At 42.9% G+C, this 17,550-nt stretch overlaps 1 protein-coding gene across 2 annotated transcripts in view; it reads left to right on the top strand.

Moving 5' to 3' along the window:
- Positions 1 to 17,550, top strand: part of CEP131 (centrosomal protein 131) — a 143,020-nt gene that overhangs the window by 30,180 nt on the left and 95,290 nt on the right. For both annotated transcript variants that reach the window (XM_082271797.1, XM_082271796.1), the window contains exons 9-16: positions 1,794 to 1,910; positions 3,975 to 4,137; positions 8,185 to 8,279; positions 10,418 to 10,585; positions 12,592 to 12,792; positions 15,199 to 15,336; positions 15,821 to 15,946; positions 17,425 to 17,541. In XM_082271797.1, the coding sequence (XP_082127923.1) occupies positions 1,794 to 1,910; positions 3,975 to 4,137; positions 8,185 to 8,279; positions 10,418 to 10,585; positions 12,592 to 12,792; positions 15,199 to 15,336; positions 15,821 to 15,946; positions 17,425 to 17,541 (1,125 nt within the window). The remainder of the gene's footprint in view (positions 1 to 1,793; positions 1,911 to 3,974; positions 4,138 to 8,184; positions 8,280 to 10,417; positions 10,586 to 12,591; positions 12,793 to 15,198; positions 15,337 to 15,820; positions 15,947 to 17,424; positions 17,542 to 17,550) is intronic.

Below are 17,550 nucleotides of genomic sequence, written 5' to 3'. Positions count from 1 at the left end.
CAGCGCCATACCCCTTCCTTTCCTTACTCCTTTGCTGTTTCATATAACTTCGGTTATATTTGAGGAAGGCTGCAGCCAACATATTCTTATCCATTTCCTTAGCGCAGAGTACCCTCCCCCTTTTTTTTCAGGGAATTTTATACACTGTTGATTGGATGAGTATCAGGAGGGGGGGGGACAACAAAACATAGGCCGGGATGCTTTTGAAAGCGGATTATAAGGTGACTTCAGTATTTGTCTTGTGTGTATCAGGTTAAAAACGAGTGTCTCTATAATATGGCGGATGTGCTTTCGCGGGAGTTCACTTTCCGGCAAGGAGCTCTGATGTCCGGCAAGATACGCCGGACCTTCAGAGCGCATGCGCCGCTGGTGTCAGCGGCTGGATGCAGGGTGAATATCTCCTAATCCGTGCAGGTTTAGGAGGTATTAATTTTACCTACAGGTAAGCCTTATTATAGGCCTTATTATGGGCTTACCTGTAGGTAAAAATTAAAAAGCGGAGTATACTACCGCTTTAAACCAGGTACTGGGTAGGGAGGCCTGAACAACATGTTCTATGCATCTGCAACATCGATTAAATTTAAGATTTGTTTACTGCACTTTGGCGTAATTCTCCTCTGCAGTTCTTATTGTACTCTTATTACCAGGGTACCACAATATACGGAGGTCATATTGCTGTAGTTGTACCTCCTTCCTATGTTTCCCATTCCTTTACTTCATGTTGAACAACTTTGTATAATTCTGTGTATACCTTATTACATTTCTTCTTCAATAAAATAAGATTGACTTCAAATACATTTACTTTTTTGCTTGTAACATGACAAAATGTGGAACATTTTCAAGGGGCAGAAATTAGGGATAGACCGATGTGGTTTTTTCAGGGCCAATACCGATATTTTGGTCACAACGTATCGGTATCGGCCGATATGGGTAGATATTTTGTACACTTAAAGTTTTGAAAAATAAAGACCATTTTTGACACAAATCTGGTACTGAACATGTTATTTTTTGTTTAATGCTTAATGGCTGGCTTGCTGGCAGCCTGTGGTGGGTGGCTGGCTGGTACAGGGCCTGTGGGTGGCTGGCTGGCAGCCTGTGGTGGGTGGGTGGCTGGCTGGTACAGGGCCTGTGGGTGGGTGGCTGGCTGGTACAGGGCCTGTGGGTGGGTGGCTGGCTGGTACAGGGCCTGTGGGTGGGTGGCTTGCTGGTACAGGGCCTGTGGGTGGGTGGCTGGCTGGTACAGGGCCTCTGGGTGGGTGGCTGGCTGGTACAGGGCCTGTGGGTGGCTGGCTGGTACAGGGCCTGTGGGTGGCTGGCTGGCTGGTACAGGGCCTGTGGATGTGGGTGGCTGGCACCGGGCATCTGTGGGTGGGTGTATGGCTGTGATACACTTCCGCGAGACTAGTCCCAACTCCAGACGAGGCTGTCCAAGGCGAGGGAGGCAGAATGAAGTCACAAAAATATTGGCAATATCGGCCAGTTGCGGGGCCGATACCGATCTATCGGGGTGAAACTGCATATCGGCCCCCAATATATCGGTCTATCACTAGTAGAAATACTTTTTCGAGACACTGTGTCACTAATGGGGAAAGATCATCATCTGCAGGAAGACCAGAGGCAATGCATAGTGACTGGTCCTCGTTTCTGGGCCCAGCTTTCACCATTCAGGTCCTCCATAACACAAGTTGAGGAGATTATTTTAGATAATTAAATTTACTTATCTGGGAAAAAAATGTAAACTGTTGATTCCCAACTGTTTTTATTTTTGAAAATCTTCACAATCTCTCTTTCAGGAGCGGCAGCAGCAGGCGGGTGAGAGCGGTATGCTAAACTCCCAACAAACCAAGGAGGAGGAGAGACGCCGCGTCAGAGAGGAGAAGGCGCGACTGGCTCGACGGGCAGCAATCCAGGTAAGGGGTGTGATCTGCTTGGTTAACAATGGCACCGATGTCAAGCAGAAAAGCCAACCTAAAGTAAACCTAATCTTTGCTCCAGAAGTAACAGATTTTCTCTAGTCTCATATAGAGGGGGGAGGTAGTTGGAAACGGCGCTACCTTTTATATATATATATATATATATATATATATAGTAAAAACAAACAGTGTATCCAGACCATGGATTAAAATACGTGCAAATTAAAGTGCCAGTGCAAAGAATTATGTGCATACAGGAAAAACCGTGCAGATAAAAAATTTAATGATTTAATCATTTTTATCTGCACGGTTTTTCCCGTATGCACATAATTCTTTGCACTGGCACTTTAATTTGCACATATTTTAATCCATGGTCTGGATACACTGTTTGTTTTTACTATATATATATATATATATATATATATATATATATAAAAGGTAGCGCCGTTTCCAACTACCTCCCCCCTCTATATGATACTTGACCCCTATTTTTAGGGGTTACTTGGTGGCTGCAACCTATGTAATTAAAGTCTCTGGTAAATTATCCATAGCGCTGGTTCTCCCCCTTACCTAGATTTTCTCTAGTAACCCCCTCCCTGCAGCAGCCCATACCTACCCTTCCTCTACTCCCCTCTGCTTCTGGGAATGTGAAAGCATGTAACTCACTCTCTATTTATCAAATTATAGTAAATCCTGGTGCCTGTGCAGTTCTTGGCTATGTTCACAAATGTCTGACATAGATCAGCCCCAGCTGCAGCCTCTCATCTTGTGACTTGCTGCAAAGTTACTATGTACAGTCTGATCACTGGGGGAGGGGAGACTGAGGAAATGCTTCCTCCTCCTTCTACAAAGTTACAAAGTACAGTCTGATCACTGGGGGAGGGGAGACTGAGGAAATGCTTCCCTAGCCTGCAGCAGACTGGTGATATCTCAGCATAGGCAGAGTCAATGAGTGGAGCTCAGGAGGGGCTTTTTAAGGAGGTTTTTATCCTTAAAATGCCCTTCTGATGACACGTCTGGAATTTATCCTTGCAGATTTGGATATTTCCTGAAAGATCCTTTCTGATAATTACAATTGTATATAAAATTTAACTCAGTTGGCTTGAATGAGATCAGTCAGTGTGGTACAAAAGGACTTCAGCCTAAAATGGAGGAATGATTTGTCCCCGTGTATCGTACTGAAATCTGTTCTGCAGCCAATCAGTAGTCATCGAGTGCTTATTAAATCTATAAATTAGGGGAAGGTGGTTACAACCATAAATCTCTAAAATATTGACATTTCAATGAGTTTTACCTTTTTAGCAGTACAGTATATCTAAGGCTGGGCTCCACATGGCTAAGCCACAGGTGAATGCAACCCTGTAATCATTAATAGATCATTAAAATAATGAAAAAAAAAAAAGGACTGGTTGGACAGAAATACAGATTATTTACCCCATTTTATAAGTATTAATGCTATTTATATATTTGGATTGCTTAATGCTGTAATGGCTTATCTTCATGGGCATGAAGTTAGATTGCATAACTGCACCTATGTACTACTGGCCATAATATCAATGTTTTATGAGTTTGCTTTCCTCTGTTATTAATATGATTTCCTTTCCCTGTTTGTTACTATTTGAAATAATCTTAATAAAAACTATTTAACAAGAAAGCAGATTAAGAGCCCATTCACACTGAAGCGGCACGACTTGTGCACTACTTCGGGGGCGACCTGTGCAGTCCCGTGCACCGCCACTTGCACAGACTTCATATAATAAATGTCTATACAAGTCGCTCCGAGGTCGCCCCGAAGTAGTATAGGACCCTTTTTCTACATCGGAGCGACTTGTGTCGCTGCTATTAGAACCAGTCCTGTAGCAGTCAATGGACCGCGAGGGACCGCGATTTGTTAGGCTGACAAGTCGCCTGACAAGTCGCGGTAGTGTGAATGGAGCCTAACTGGTAGATGCATTTCATTTGTTTATTTAGTGGTTTGCCTGTCGTTCAGTTTCAGCATATAATCAGGTCAAAAGAAAAAGTGATGTCCATTTAAACTAACCCCCCCCCCTTTAATCACAGGAGCTGCAGCTGAAACGAGCGCAGAAAGCACTGGAGACTCAGAAAGTGGCGGAGGAGGAGCTGGCGCTGCTGGTGAAGAGTGGCAAGGTGGGCAAGAAGAAGACTGGCTGCAATACAGTGGCGTCTCCAACAGGAAGGGGTAAAAAGTCTAAAAATAATGCTGGTAAGAAATGTCACACAATGCAAATTAACCCCCCCACCCCCCTCTCAATCATGCTGGCCCTTTAAGAAAATATTACGTTTAACCACTTGCCGACCGCCGCACGACTATCTACGTCTGTGGTCAGCCCCTCACAGGCAAACTAACGTAGGGCTACGTTGCTTGCTTGTGAGGGTCTAGGGAGCGAGCGCGCGCCCCCCGGGGCGCGCTCCCGCTCCCGCGTGGTCACGGACCCCCCCCGCGCGTGTGACCAGCGGACCCGATGTCCGCCGGTCACTCGGCGATCGGCGGGGGAGAGGGAGAATGTCAGGCAGCTTGTGTAAACAAGCTGCCTGTCATTCTCCTCGCTGCAAAGACACTGATCACTCGGATCTAGTATGTAGATCCGTTGATCAGTGTCCTTACAGCTAGAGCCACAGCCAATCACAGTAGAAACCACGCCCCTAGGGACACACACAGCCCCTCCCTTCCAAATAAAGTTAACCCCTTCACTACCAGTGTATTTTTACAGTAACAGTGCATATGTATAGCACTGATTACTGTAGAAATGTCACTGGTAACCCCAAAAGTGTCAAAAATGTCAGTCAAGGGTCCGATCTGTCCGCCGCAATGTCGCAGTACCGCAAAAAAAATCGCAGATCGCCGCCATTACGCGTTAAAAAAAAAAACAACAAAAATGACAAAAATCTTTCCCTTTGTTAGTAAATGCGATAACTTTTGCGCAAACCAATCAAAATACGCTTTTTGCGATTTTTTTTTACCAAACATAGGTAGCATAAAATAAATTGGCCGAAAATTTTTAAAAATTTTGATTTTTACATTTTTTTTGGGGGAATTTCATATAAAAAAATGTGAAAAATATTGCTATTTTTGCAAAATTGACGCTCTTTTTTTGTTTATAGCGCGTGATCAAAAAATCGCACAGGTGATCAAATACCACCAAAAGAAAGCTCTGTTTGTGGGAAAAAAAGGACGTCAAATTCGTTTAGGTACAGCGTCGCACGACCGCGCAATTGTGCGTTAAATTCACGCAGTGCCGAATCGCAAAATACCCCCTGGTCGGAATGGGGGTAAAATCTTCCGGGGCTTAAGTGGTTAAGGTATTTTTTGGGCTTCACGGTCATAATTTCACTGTGATTACATGTGTGTGGTTGAGCCACGTTTTAACGCTTCCAAACCCGCCCCTTCCTTAACCAACTTCTGGACCGGAAAGGATTTGCCCCCTTAATGACCAGGCCATTTTTTGCAATTCGGCACTGCATTACTTGAACAGAAAATTGCGCAGTCGTGCGATGCTGTACTGAAATAAAATTGATGTCCTTTTTTTCCCACAAATAGAGCTTTCTTTTGGTGGTATTTGATCACCTGTGCGTTTTTTTTTATATATATATATATATATATATATATATATATATATATATAGTGCTATTAACAAAAAAAGAGTGACAATTCTGAAAAAAAAAAAATATTTTTCACATTCTGCTATATACCATATATATATATATATATAACAAATAAAAATGTTTCATCCTTTTAGACCAATTTGTATTCTGCTACATATTTTTAATAAGAAAATAAAAATTATTTGATTGGTTTGCGCAAAAGTTATCGGGTCTACAAACTAGGGGAAAGATTTGTTATTTTAATATATTTATTTTTTGCTAGTAATGGCAGCGATCTGCGATTTGATTTTTTTTTATTTTTATTTTTGTGGGATTTCGACAGTATTACAGTAACAGTAACCAGGAGGTGTCCCAGGACCCACTGCACCAGAGTAGGGTCTGACAATGCGTCCAAGGATTTCATCCCGATACCTAATGGCAGTCAGGGTGCCATTGTCTATCCTGTAGAGGTCTGTGCATCCCTCCATGGATTTGCCTCCCCAGACCATCACTGACCCACCACCAAACCGGTCATGCTGAACGATGTTACAGGCAGCATAACATTCTCCATGGCTTCTCCAGACCCTTTCACGTCTGTCACATGTGCTCAGGGTGAACCTGCTCTCATCTGTGAAAAGCACAGGGTGCCAGTGGTGGAGCTGCCAATTCTGGTGTTCAATGGAAAATGCCAATCAAGCTCCACAGTGCCGGGCAGTGAGCACAGGGCCCACTAGAGGACATCGGGCCCTCAGGCCACCCTCATGAAGTCGGTTTCTGATTGTTTTGATAGAAACCTTCACACCAGTGTCCTGCTGGAGGTCATTTTGTAGGGCTCTGGCGGTGCTCATCCTGTTCCTCCTTGCACAAAGGAGCAGATACCGGTCCTGCTGATGAGTTAAGGACCTTCTATGGACCTGTCCAGCTCTCCTAGAGTAACTGCCTGTCTCTTGGAATTTCTCCATGCTCTTGAGACTGTGCTGGGAGACACAGCAAACCTTCTGGCAATGGTACCTATTGATGTGCCATCCTGGAGGAGTTGGACTGCCTGTGCAACCTCTATAGGGTCCAGGTATCACCTCATGCTACCAGTAGTGACACTGACCCTAGCCACATGCAAAACAAGTGAAAAACAGAAAAGATGAGTAGGGAAAAAATGTCAGCAGCCTCCTCCTGTAAAACCATTCCTGTTTTTGGAGGTCATCTCATTGTTGCCCATCTAGTGCACCTGTTGTTAATTTCATTAACACCAAAGCAACTGAAACTGATGAACAACCCCCTCTGCTACTTAACTGACCAACTCAATATCTTAGTAGTTTAATTGACTTGATGCTATACTCTGAAAATAAAAGTTCCTTTAATTTTTTGAGCAGTGTATATGTATGGATATAGATGGATTGTAAACGGAGATTACTATTGTTTTAAATGGGGACTTGTCTGTTAGGCTTTGAGACCCAATACAGGGGGGCCGCAAATTGTGATTTCATGAAATACTTTTATTCATTTTTTTTTTTTTTTTTTTATGTTTTATATTCCAAAAATCTAATTTTTAACCGGTTGCCGACCGCCGCACGACTATATACTGCGGCGGTCAGTCCCGGCCAGGCAGAGTGACGTATGGGTACGTCACTCGCCTGTCACTGACTTGAGAGCCAATTGCGCCCGCTGTGGCTCGTTCACTGACAAGTCCCGTCCCGATGTCCGCCGGTCACACTACGATCGCTCCGGTGAAGGGAGAAAGGCGGAGCGGCTTATGTAAACAAGCCGCCCGTCAGTCTCCCTGGTGTAAAAATGAAGATCAGACGGTTCTACTATGTAGGACCGTTGATCTTTGTTTTTACACCAATAGCCATGTCCCTATACAGTTAGAATCACGCCCCTAGGACACACTTAACCCCTCCCTCTCCAATACAGTTAACCCCTTCCCTGCCAGTGTCATTTTTGCAGTAACAGTGCATATATATATATAGCACTGATTACTGCAGTAATGTCACTGGTAACCCCAAAAGTGTCAAAAATGTCAGTCAAGGGTCCGATCTGTCTGCCGCAATGTCGCAGTACCGAAAAAAAAATCGCAGATCGCCGCCATTACGCGTTAAAAAAAAAAAAAACACCAAAAATGACAAAAATTTTTCCCTTTGTTAGTAAACGCGATAACTTTTGCGCAAACCAATCAAAATACGCTTTTTGCGATTTTTTTTTTTTTTTTTTTTTTTTTACCAAACATATGTAGCATAAAATAAATTGGCCGAAAATGTTAAAAAAAACTTTTGTTGAATTTCATATAAAAAAATGTGAAAAATATTGTTATTTTTGCAAAATTGACGCTCTTTTTTTGTTTATAGCGCATGATCAAAAAATCGCACAGGTGATCAAATACCACCAAAAGAAAGCTCTGTTTGTGGGAAAAAAAGGACGTCAAATTAGTTTAGGTACAGCGTCGCACGACCGCGCAATTGTCCGTTAAAGTCACGCAGTAAAAAATCGCAAAAAAAACCCTGGTCTTTTAGCAGCCAAATCCTCCGGGGCTTAAGTGGTTAAACCATGATAATTGTAAGGTTATTCTTGAGAGTTTGGGTAGCAAAAAAATAATCCCACTTCTTTTTGTGTTGAAACCGCATCAATATGAGACCTGAGGTGAACAGAGATGGCTATACTTTATTTCCGGCAGGTTCCAGAGCACAAGATGCATTGGAATGTGACAGCTCCGGAGTTCCCCTCTTCAAAGCAGCACCAGACAGCAGGAACTATGAGCAGGGCATTGCGGTATGTACCCAACCATCCTTCTACGGATCACATACCGCCCGCAGGACTTCTCAGATTTTTATGATTTTTGTTTTAAAGAAAATATGAGAGGTCAGACGAAACACATTTATTATTATATTATTTTTAATTATAATTTAAATTAAATTATTAAGTATCATGGAACTTCTAGAGACCCTGTCACCAGACCATTCATTTCAGCAGCAATCTTCCCATAAGATTAGATGTATATTTATTTGTAAATTGTGATTGTTAATGAACAAACTATCTTTTAGATGCATTTTTACTCCCAAATGCATTTTATTAAAATACATTTTAATGTATTGGCGTGCATGTGCGCTCCAGACCCAGAAGTGTCAGTTTAACGTACTAGGTACGTGATCCGGAGCAGCAGTGCCACCTTGCCGCAGTTTAAGTCTGTTATACTGACAGCAAGTGGTTGTAAACCCTCCATATCCCCAGTGAAGTAACTGGCCTCATGTGATACACAGAGATGAAACAAATCCTTGTACATAAGTTTTAAATAAGTTGTACTGGTTTATCTACGGTCCTACATCCATTCAAAGTGCAGCATTTTCACAGGATCTCTCAGCTCTGAAAAGCAGAGAGCTAAAGTTACATCAGTGAGGAGGGCTTTGGGAGCTGATTGGAGGGAAGGGACATCCGCCCCCCCCCCCCCCCCTACACAGCGCACAGGAACAGAGCTGAGGCTGTCAATCACAGGCTGTGTGCTGGAGCTCCCTCCCCTTTCACTTTTTATTTCTTGTTGTCAGGAAAACTTGTCAGAGGTGACTCATGCAGATAGCAGAGGAAGGAGGCAGCAGACAGAAATTACACTTAGTGCTCTAAACTGTGACAAGTACATACTATAGAGGGATATGCTTTGTTCAGATTTCATGTTTAAGGTTAACAGCCACTTTAAATGAGTACCACTCGGTACAGTGACCATTGGCGTCCTGCCCCACGTAATTTAGCCTGCCATAAATTTCATAAGACTGCTGACAGCGGGGCTGGATGCTCCACCTGTGCCTTCTGGGTGCCAGAAAATGCCAACCTATGGGGATCAAACCTGCCATTTGCATATAGCTTGAATTTTTGAGGCTACGTTCACATGTTGGTGTAGCGGACTGCGGGCAGAAACACTGCGATTCAGCCCGCAATCCAGAAATCATTGCAAATCGTGGGACGCCTGTGCGTTGCCGTTGATTTGCAATGGCACCCCAAACGCTGTGCGATGTTGCCGCGATTTCCGCCTGCCGAATCGCGGTAACATCACGCAAACAAAATCGCAACAAAGAAGCTCTTGTACCTTTTTTGGGCGTCATGCTAAACGTGATTTTGTTTGCGTGATGTTACCGCGATTCGACAGGCGGAAATCGCAGCAACATCACACAGCGTTTGGGGTGCCATTGCAAATCTTACGGCAACGCACAGGCGTCCCGCGATTTGCAATGATTTCCGGATTGCAGGCAGAATCGCGGTGATTCTGCACGCAGTCAGCCACGCTAACATGTGAACGTAGCCTTAAAGCATATCCCTACCCAGAACCAATATTTCCGGTGTATCCCCTCTGCCTTCCACTTCATTTACTTCCAGGCAGTTGCAGAAGAGAGTTACAAAGATACACATATAAGAACAGGATCTATAACTTCTGCTTGGACAATGTAACACTAGAAACCGCAGCAGATTCATATACTGCTACTAGACCACCTAGTACATGAACTCTGCATATTCTGATTTAATAAATTGTTAGCTAGTCCATTTGTATGTTTTATATTTCATTCGATTTTTTGGCTGATGGCAGAAGCTCCAATATGGAACAAAGAAGGTTCTCTTTAAAAACGTTATTGGAGTGCAGCAGTGATTGGCTGACCATGCATTGCTGACACCTTGGAGTCGGGTTCTGCATTGACTTGTATGGTGAAAGATCCTGCTGCTGCTTCTTGGCCTGACAATATAACACTATGGAGTTTCCTGTCGATGTAACCTGCAGAACCTTGGGGTGCAAGGAACCCCAGGAATTTCCATAATGGGCAATCTGAGATCTGGGGCAATTAGAGGACGTACTTTAAATTGGAATATCTGGTCTGGGTTGCCTGACCATCATTTTCTTAACACCTTTATAATTTCCTCTTCTTTAGGTTCTCCCATCGGCAGAGCAGACTCTGGGGGACGTTGATGTTGCAGCCTCTGCTCAGTCTAAGACGACTCTCACTGACTTGCTGGACACTTTAAAACAACTGGAGGAACCGGAACCTTTGCTAGACATTATACCTGACAGCAAAGACAAGTTCAGCTGGATCGATGGGGTAAGAAGGGTGCAACTAGTTGAAAAGTTTTTTTTACGTTTTACCTCCTCTAGTTGCAGATCTTTAACCGCTTCCGGACCGCCCACCGCATATTTATTGCGGCAATGCGGCCCTCCTGCACGAAACGACGTAGATCTACGTTGGTCTCGTGCCTACAGCTAGGGGGCGAGTGCGTGCCGCCGGTGGCGCGCTCCCGCCCCCACTCGGCAGCGGGGACTCTAATGCCCGGGTCAGGCGGCTCTGATTGCCGCCTGCCACCCGCGATCGCTCCCCGCTGAGCGAGAAGAACGGTCGGCTATTGTAAACACAGCTGAACGTTCTCTCTGGAATGATCATAGAGCCCCTGTGATCCTTCTATATAGAATCACAGGTCTCTGATCATTTCACAAGCCATGCCCCCCCCCCCCCAGTTAGAATCACTCCCCTAGGCTCACATTTAACCCCTTGATCACCCACTGTTAACCCCTTCCCTGCCAGTGTCATTATTACAGTAACAGTGCATATTTTTAGCACTGATTACTGTAGTAATGTGACTGGTACCCCTAAAAGTGTCAAAAATGTCAGTTTGGGGTCCGATCTGTCCGCCGCAATGTCGCAGTCCCACTAAAAATCGCAGATCACCGCCATTACTAGTAAAAAAAAAACAATAAAAATGACATAAATCTTTCCCCTAGTTTGTAGACGCGATAACTTTTATGCAAACCAATCAAAATACGCTTATTGCAATTTTTTTTTTTTTTTTTTTTTCTTAACCAAAAATATGTAGCAGAAAACAAATTGGCCTAAAATGTAAAAATATTTTGATTTTTAATTTTTTTTTTGGAGAATGTTCTATAGCAGAAAGTAAAAAATATGGTTTTAATTTTTTTCGAATTGTCGCTCCTTTTTTTGTTTATAGCACAAAAAATAAAAATCGCAGAGTTGATCAAATGCCACCAAAAGAAAGCTCTATTTGTGGGAAAAAAAGGACATCAATTTTGTTTTGGTACAGTGTCGCACGACCGCGCAATTGTCCGTTAAAATAACGCAATGCCGAATCGCAAAATATGGCCTGGTCATTAAGGGGGCAAATCCTTCCGGTCCAGAAGTGGTTAAATTGGCCAAAAATACCCCCCCCCCCAATGTGGATGGGCACATGCAGCGTGCTTTCAGGTGTATTCTGCCTGCAATTTCGATGTTTGAAAGGCTCATTCAGTTTATTGTCATGTTCATTTATAGTGTCTTTCTTCCTTTAATGTTTACTTCCTTTTAACCACTTGACCTCCCAGAAGATTTACCCCGCTTCATAACCAGGCCTTTTTTTGCGATACGGCTTTGCGTTACTTTAACTGACAATTGCGCGGTCGTGCAACACTACCCAAATAAATGCATGTTCTTTTTTCCCACAAATAGAGCTTTTGGTGGTATTTGACTGGTACTCTTTATGGAGGGATTAGGGGTCTTTTAGACCCCAAATCCCTCCATTTCACTTAAAAGCATTCAAAACCCCAAGTTTGGCTGTTTTGAATGCTGTAGTTTTTTTTAAATCTGGCGTCTTTAGGGCTCCAGTACCCGGAAGTGATGTCATGACATCGCTTCCAGGTTTTCGATTTCGGAGACCCGAGCCGAATCCGGCTTTGTTCGGGTCTTCAGCCTACTGGCAGATGGGGACGTGGGACGGGAGATCCAGGCGAGCCGCAGGAGGACAACCTCTCCCGCTGCCTGTAATAACAGATGAGCGGCTGATTAGCCGCATCGGTTGTTATTACAAGAAACCCGATTTGTCCGTTCTAAAAAAAAAAAAAACGGTATGGGGGTGATGCCTCTAGCTGCAGGTATCACCCTGGTACAACCCCTTGAAGCTGAGGCTGCATTTTTGCATTACAGCTGTAAGAAGGGGTTAAGCTTTGACAATAAAACCTGGAAGCTGATTGGTTCCTATACACAGCTGTACCAAACTTTGCACTCTACAGTTTTAGTAAATCGAACCTATATAGTAATTGTAATGGGCCCCTCTCTCTTTCTAGGATACAGACACCTCCCTAACGGCTGATAACTTGGAACGGCTCAGTCAGATGATGCGCAGCGGGCAGGTGGAGCAGAAGGAAGCCCAGAACAGAAATCTCCTGTCCGAGGCCAAGTTACAGAATATCATCAGTTTTCTGGATGAGATGGAAAAAGCTGAGCAAGAGAGACCTCGCTCCTCCGCTTCCAACACTCACCGAGGGGTAACCACGATCATCTTATATTGCTTTCAGATCGACCTGCAGGAATTAACTCTTTCACTGTCAGCTTTATTTTGCATTTTTTTTTCGCAAACCTGTTAAAATGCACATTTTAGGCCTGAGAAATACTTAACCCCTTGGAGCCTAAGCCTTTTTCTGACATATGTTGCTTACAAGTTAAAATCAGTATTTTTTGCTAAAAAAATTACTCAGATCCCCCAAACATTTTATATATATATATATATATATATATATATATATATATATATAAAAATATATATATATATATATATATTTTTTTTTTTTAGCAGAGACCCTAGAGAATAAAATCACCATAGTTACATAGTCAGGTTGAAAAAAAGACACAAGTCCATCTGGCTCAACCAATAAAAAAATAAAAAAAAAAAACAGTAAAGAAAACCCAACCATACCATCCCATATACACAATCCTATACCTGCAGTTGATCCAGAGGAAGGCAAAAAACCCCAGCAAAGCATGATCCAATTTGCTACAGCGGGGGAAACAAATTCCTTCCTGATCCCCCCGAGAGGCAATCGGATATTCCCTGGTTGTAATATTTTTTGTCACACGGTATTTGCGCAGCGGTCTTTCAAATGCAATTTTTTACGAAGATATACACTTTCATGAATTAAAAAAAAAGAAACTGTAAAGTTGCGCAATTTTTTTTGTATAATGTGAAAAATGATGCTACTCCGAGTAAATAGATACCTTACATGTCATGCTTTAAAATTGCGCGCACTCGTGGAATGGCGACAAACTACAGTACTTAAAAATCTCCATAGATGACGCTTTAAAAAATTAACAGATACCTGTTTTGAGTTACAGAGGAGGTCTTGTGCTAGAATTATTGCTCTCACTCTAATGATCGCCGCGATACTTCACGTGTGGTTTGAACACTGTATACATATGCGGGTGCGACTTGGGTATGCGTTTGCTTCTGCGTGCGAGTACAGAGGGACGGGGCGCTTTCCTTTTTTTTTTTTTTTTTTTTTTTTTTTTTTTTTTACACCATTTATTTAAAAAATTAATTTTTTAAACTCTTTTATTGCTGTCACAAGGAATGTAAACATCCCTTGTGACAGTGATAGGCAGTGACAGGCACTCTTTATGGAGGAATCTGGGGTCTAAAAGATCCCATCCCTAAAGAGGGTAGCTTTACAGAAGCCTAGAAAGGCAACAGAAAGGTTAAAGGGTAATTCCACTTTTGTGGAGGAAAAAAATGCAAATAAAAAAAAAAAAAAAATCTAGAGTTTACCATTGCTACACAAGTCATGTTGTAATTAAATGTGTTTAAAAATTATCTTTCCTTTTTAATCTGCAGAGCTGCAATTTTCTGTAAAATGCAATATGACCACCTGGAAGTGTTTTTGTGATTGGCAAAAACACTTCTTGTGTGATTGGCTCACTGATTTTCCCAGAAGTCTGCACTAAGATACAAGTCAGATTTTGGGCATCCCCTGCAACAAAAATGTCATTTTTGGTGAGATACTCCTATAGCAGTGATGGCAAACCTTGGCACCCCAGATGTTTTGGAACTACATTTCCCATGATGCTCAACTACACTGCAGAGTGCATAAGCATTAAGGGAAATGTAGTTCCAAAACATCTAGGGTGCCAAGGTTCGCCATCACTGTCCTATAGGGAGGAAAATCAATTCTAAAGGCATTGCAGACCCTGCCACTTTCCTCAGGGCCCTGAAGGTGCAGCAGCTGATTATTAATTATAAAATCATTCACTTTGCACATGGTCACAGAGAAACTAACAGCTGGGGGCAAGATGGGGGTTATTTTTCAGAAGAGTGGAGTTAATCTTTAACATGGAAGACTCCCGGCTGCTTTAACAACCACGAGTCAGTTCACAGGGCAGCAAGTGAAGTCAAAACTATTTTTGGTAGTTTTGCATTGAGTGTTACTGTCTGTGTCCCCTAGGAGGAGATTCACCCCCTCTGTTTGTCCCGATGACTGTTATCACAAGGACTGAGGCTGAGAGAAAATCCAGAATCTTACAGTTGTCACTTCAGTAGGAAATCTTCCAATGGGGACATTTGTTCAAGCAACCAAAGTGAATTTTCTCTCACTACTTATTGTGTTTTCAGGACAGGAAGTAAAGGAAAATCTCCCCAATGCCAGCAGTCATTTTACCACCGTGTTTGACAGATTCTGGGCAAATAATAAAGGGGCACTCTATCTAAACTTTTCATTTGGATAAAGTTGAAAGATTTAAAATCTGTCAGGTTTTTATTGCTCTCTGGGTTCCTTTTTTCTGATTTTTTTTTTTTCCCACACTTCCTGTTGTGTCACAATGACAGGAAGTGAGATAGTGATAGCTTGTAGCAAATGAAGGAAATCTATAAAATGCACTCTTATTATTCTCTCTTCCCTGATCAGCCGCTGCTGTCGGAGGAGGAATTGACTCATCTAGAGCAGGCCTCGGCTGTAGCTACAGAGGTGACCAGCTCCATGCTGAAGATGCGTCTGGACCTGGAGGAGAAGAGGAAAGCTCTGGGGCTCCTGCAGACGGCTCTGGTGAGTATCTCTGCACATTGACTCCATTATCATCGCCATAAACTAGGGGGCTTCAGACTTTTCACGACAATGGACCCCTGTTCTGGTGACAACTAAGAGATTATCTTCTCACTTCCTGTTGTTTCTATGGGACAGGAAGTGAAGGGAATCCCCTCCTTCCAATGGATAGAAATGGAAAAGAATGCATTGGGTTGTAACTCTTCCATGCAATATAAATTTTTGGTTACATCATAATATATATTGGGCTTTTATACAGGGATCCAAACAGGACGTCCTTACCTTCAGTCAGCAGGCCAGGTGCCAAGTAGAGCAAATTTGTTCATTTTCCAATTAAAAAGAAATGCTCTTTAAATCCACAGAGCTGACTAATGGTACAAAATCCAAGACCTCCCGTTATATCTCTGAATCTATGATCTATAGGAGGCTTCAGCCGTCTGTGATGATTGATAGTCTCTGGAAACTGATGGACTCTTCTCCTTTACAGGCCCAGCAGCGGGAGCTGACGGTACGTCATGTAAAGCAGACCGAGAAGGAGTTGGGGTACCAACTGAAACAGCAAAGTGAGCAGTACGAGTCCACCATCCAGAGACACCTGACCTTCATAGACCAGGTAATGGCATTAAAGGGTAACTCCACTTTCGTGGGGGAAAAAAATAAGCAAATAAAGAAAAAAAAACAATATAGCGTATACAATTGCGACACAAATCATATTGTAATTGAATGTCATTAAAAAATACCTTTCCTTTTTCAATCTGCAGCTGTTGTAATTTTCTGAAAATGCAATACAATATAGCTGGAGCTGTTCTGTACACAGAATGACCACACCCACACATCATTTCCTGCTTGTGTGATTGGCTCACCGATTTTCCCAGAAGTCTGCACTAAGATACAAGTCAGATTTCTGGCATCTCCTGCAACAGAAATGTCATTGTTGGTGAGATACTCCCAATAGGAACACGTCTAAAGGGATGCAGGCCCAGCAGATTTCCTCATTAGAGCCCTGCAGCTGCCACAGCTGATAGATAATTATGAAACCACTCCCATTTGTCCCACTCAGCACAGAGGAACACACAGGGATTTCTTCAGAATAACAAAAAGCAGGAATCTGCAACAAAATTTGTTAAAATCCTTGTAATGTACAGAGATCACCCAGAGGGGAATGTTTTTTTTTTTTTTTTCCTCAACAAAAGTGGAGTTACGCTTTAACCATGGTATTAAAGCAGAGTTCCGGCCACATACACATTTTTTAGCTAAAAATACCCCCCTAATCCTAAGCTAACCCCACATTACAGTAGTGTACAGTAAATGAATAAAGATAAAATCTTACCTTTAAAATTGATTGAAGAGCGCGGCCATCTCCGGTGTGGCTGTCTGAAGCCGCTGTGTCCCTCGCTGTGTCTTTCTTCCTGGTTTCAGCTACCTAGAATGCCGATCGCAATCTTGCGCATGCATTCCTGCACCTCCAGCACTGAATGTATGTAATGGCAAGGAGTGCTGGGATGTCCTGGAGAGTCTATTGGTGCTGGTTGCTGGGGGATCTATTGTCACTGGAAGGGATATATTTTTGTGGGGGCAGGGTTTTTTTTATTGCTGCTGGGGGGAGGGGGGATCTGCTGTTTAAGGAAGAGATCTAATGATGCTGACTGCTTGAGGGTCCATTGATGTTGGCTGCTGGGGGGGGATCTGTTGTTGCTGCTGGGGGTCTATTGTCGCTGGGGTGGCATTTTGTTGCAGGGGGTCTGTGTTGTTGCCAAGGGGGTCTATTGTGAGAAGTATCTGCTGTTGGCGGGGAGAGGGATGCCTGGGGGGGGGGGGGGGGGGTTGTTGCTAAGGAGGGACTATTGTTTCTGGTGGGGCCCATTGTTCGTGGACGGTCTATTATTACTAGCGGCAAGGGATCTATTTTACTGCTTTTCAAGTTATCAACAAAAAATTCCATAAAAATTTCTTAGCACCACAAAATATTTGGTTCTGTATGTGTGCGTGTCATACATAGATATAGATATATATATATATATATATATATATATATATATAAGATATATATATATCTCTATCTCATAAACTCCCTATATACATTTTCCCCAGCTCATCGATGACAAGAAATCCCTGAGTGAGCGATGTGAATCTCTTGTGAATGAACTGAAGCAGGTGGATCAGAAATACTCCAGTAAGATCCGTCAGATGCAGGAGCAGCATGACACGGTAAGAGAC

Source organism: Pelophylax lessonae (assembly GCF_965119305.1).
Source record: "Pelophylax lessonae genome assembly, chromosome: 11".
NCBI classification, from domain to species: domain Eukaryota; kingdom Metazoa; phylum Chordata; class Amphibia; order Anura; family Ranidae; genus Pelophylax; species Pelophylax lessonae.
Note: the sequence above shows the minus strand (reverse complement) of the source record. Positions and strands in the feature narration are given on the sequence as shown.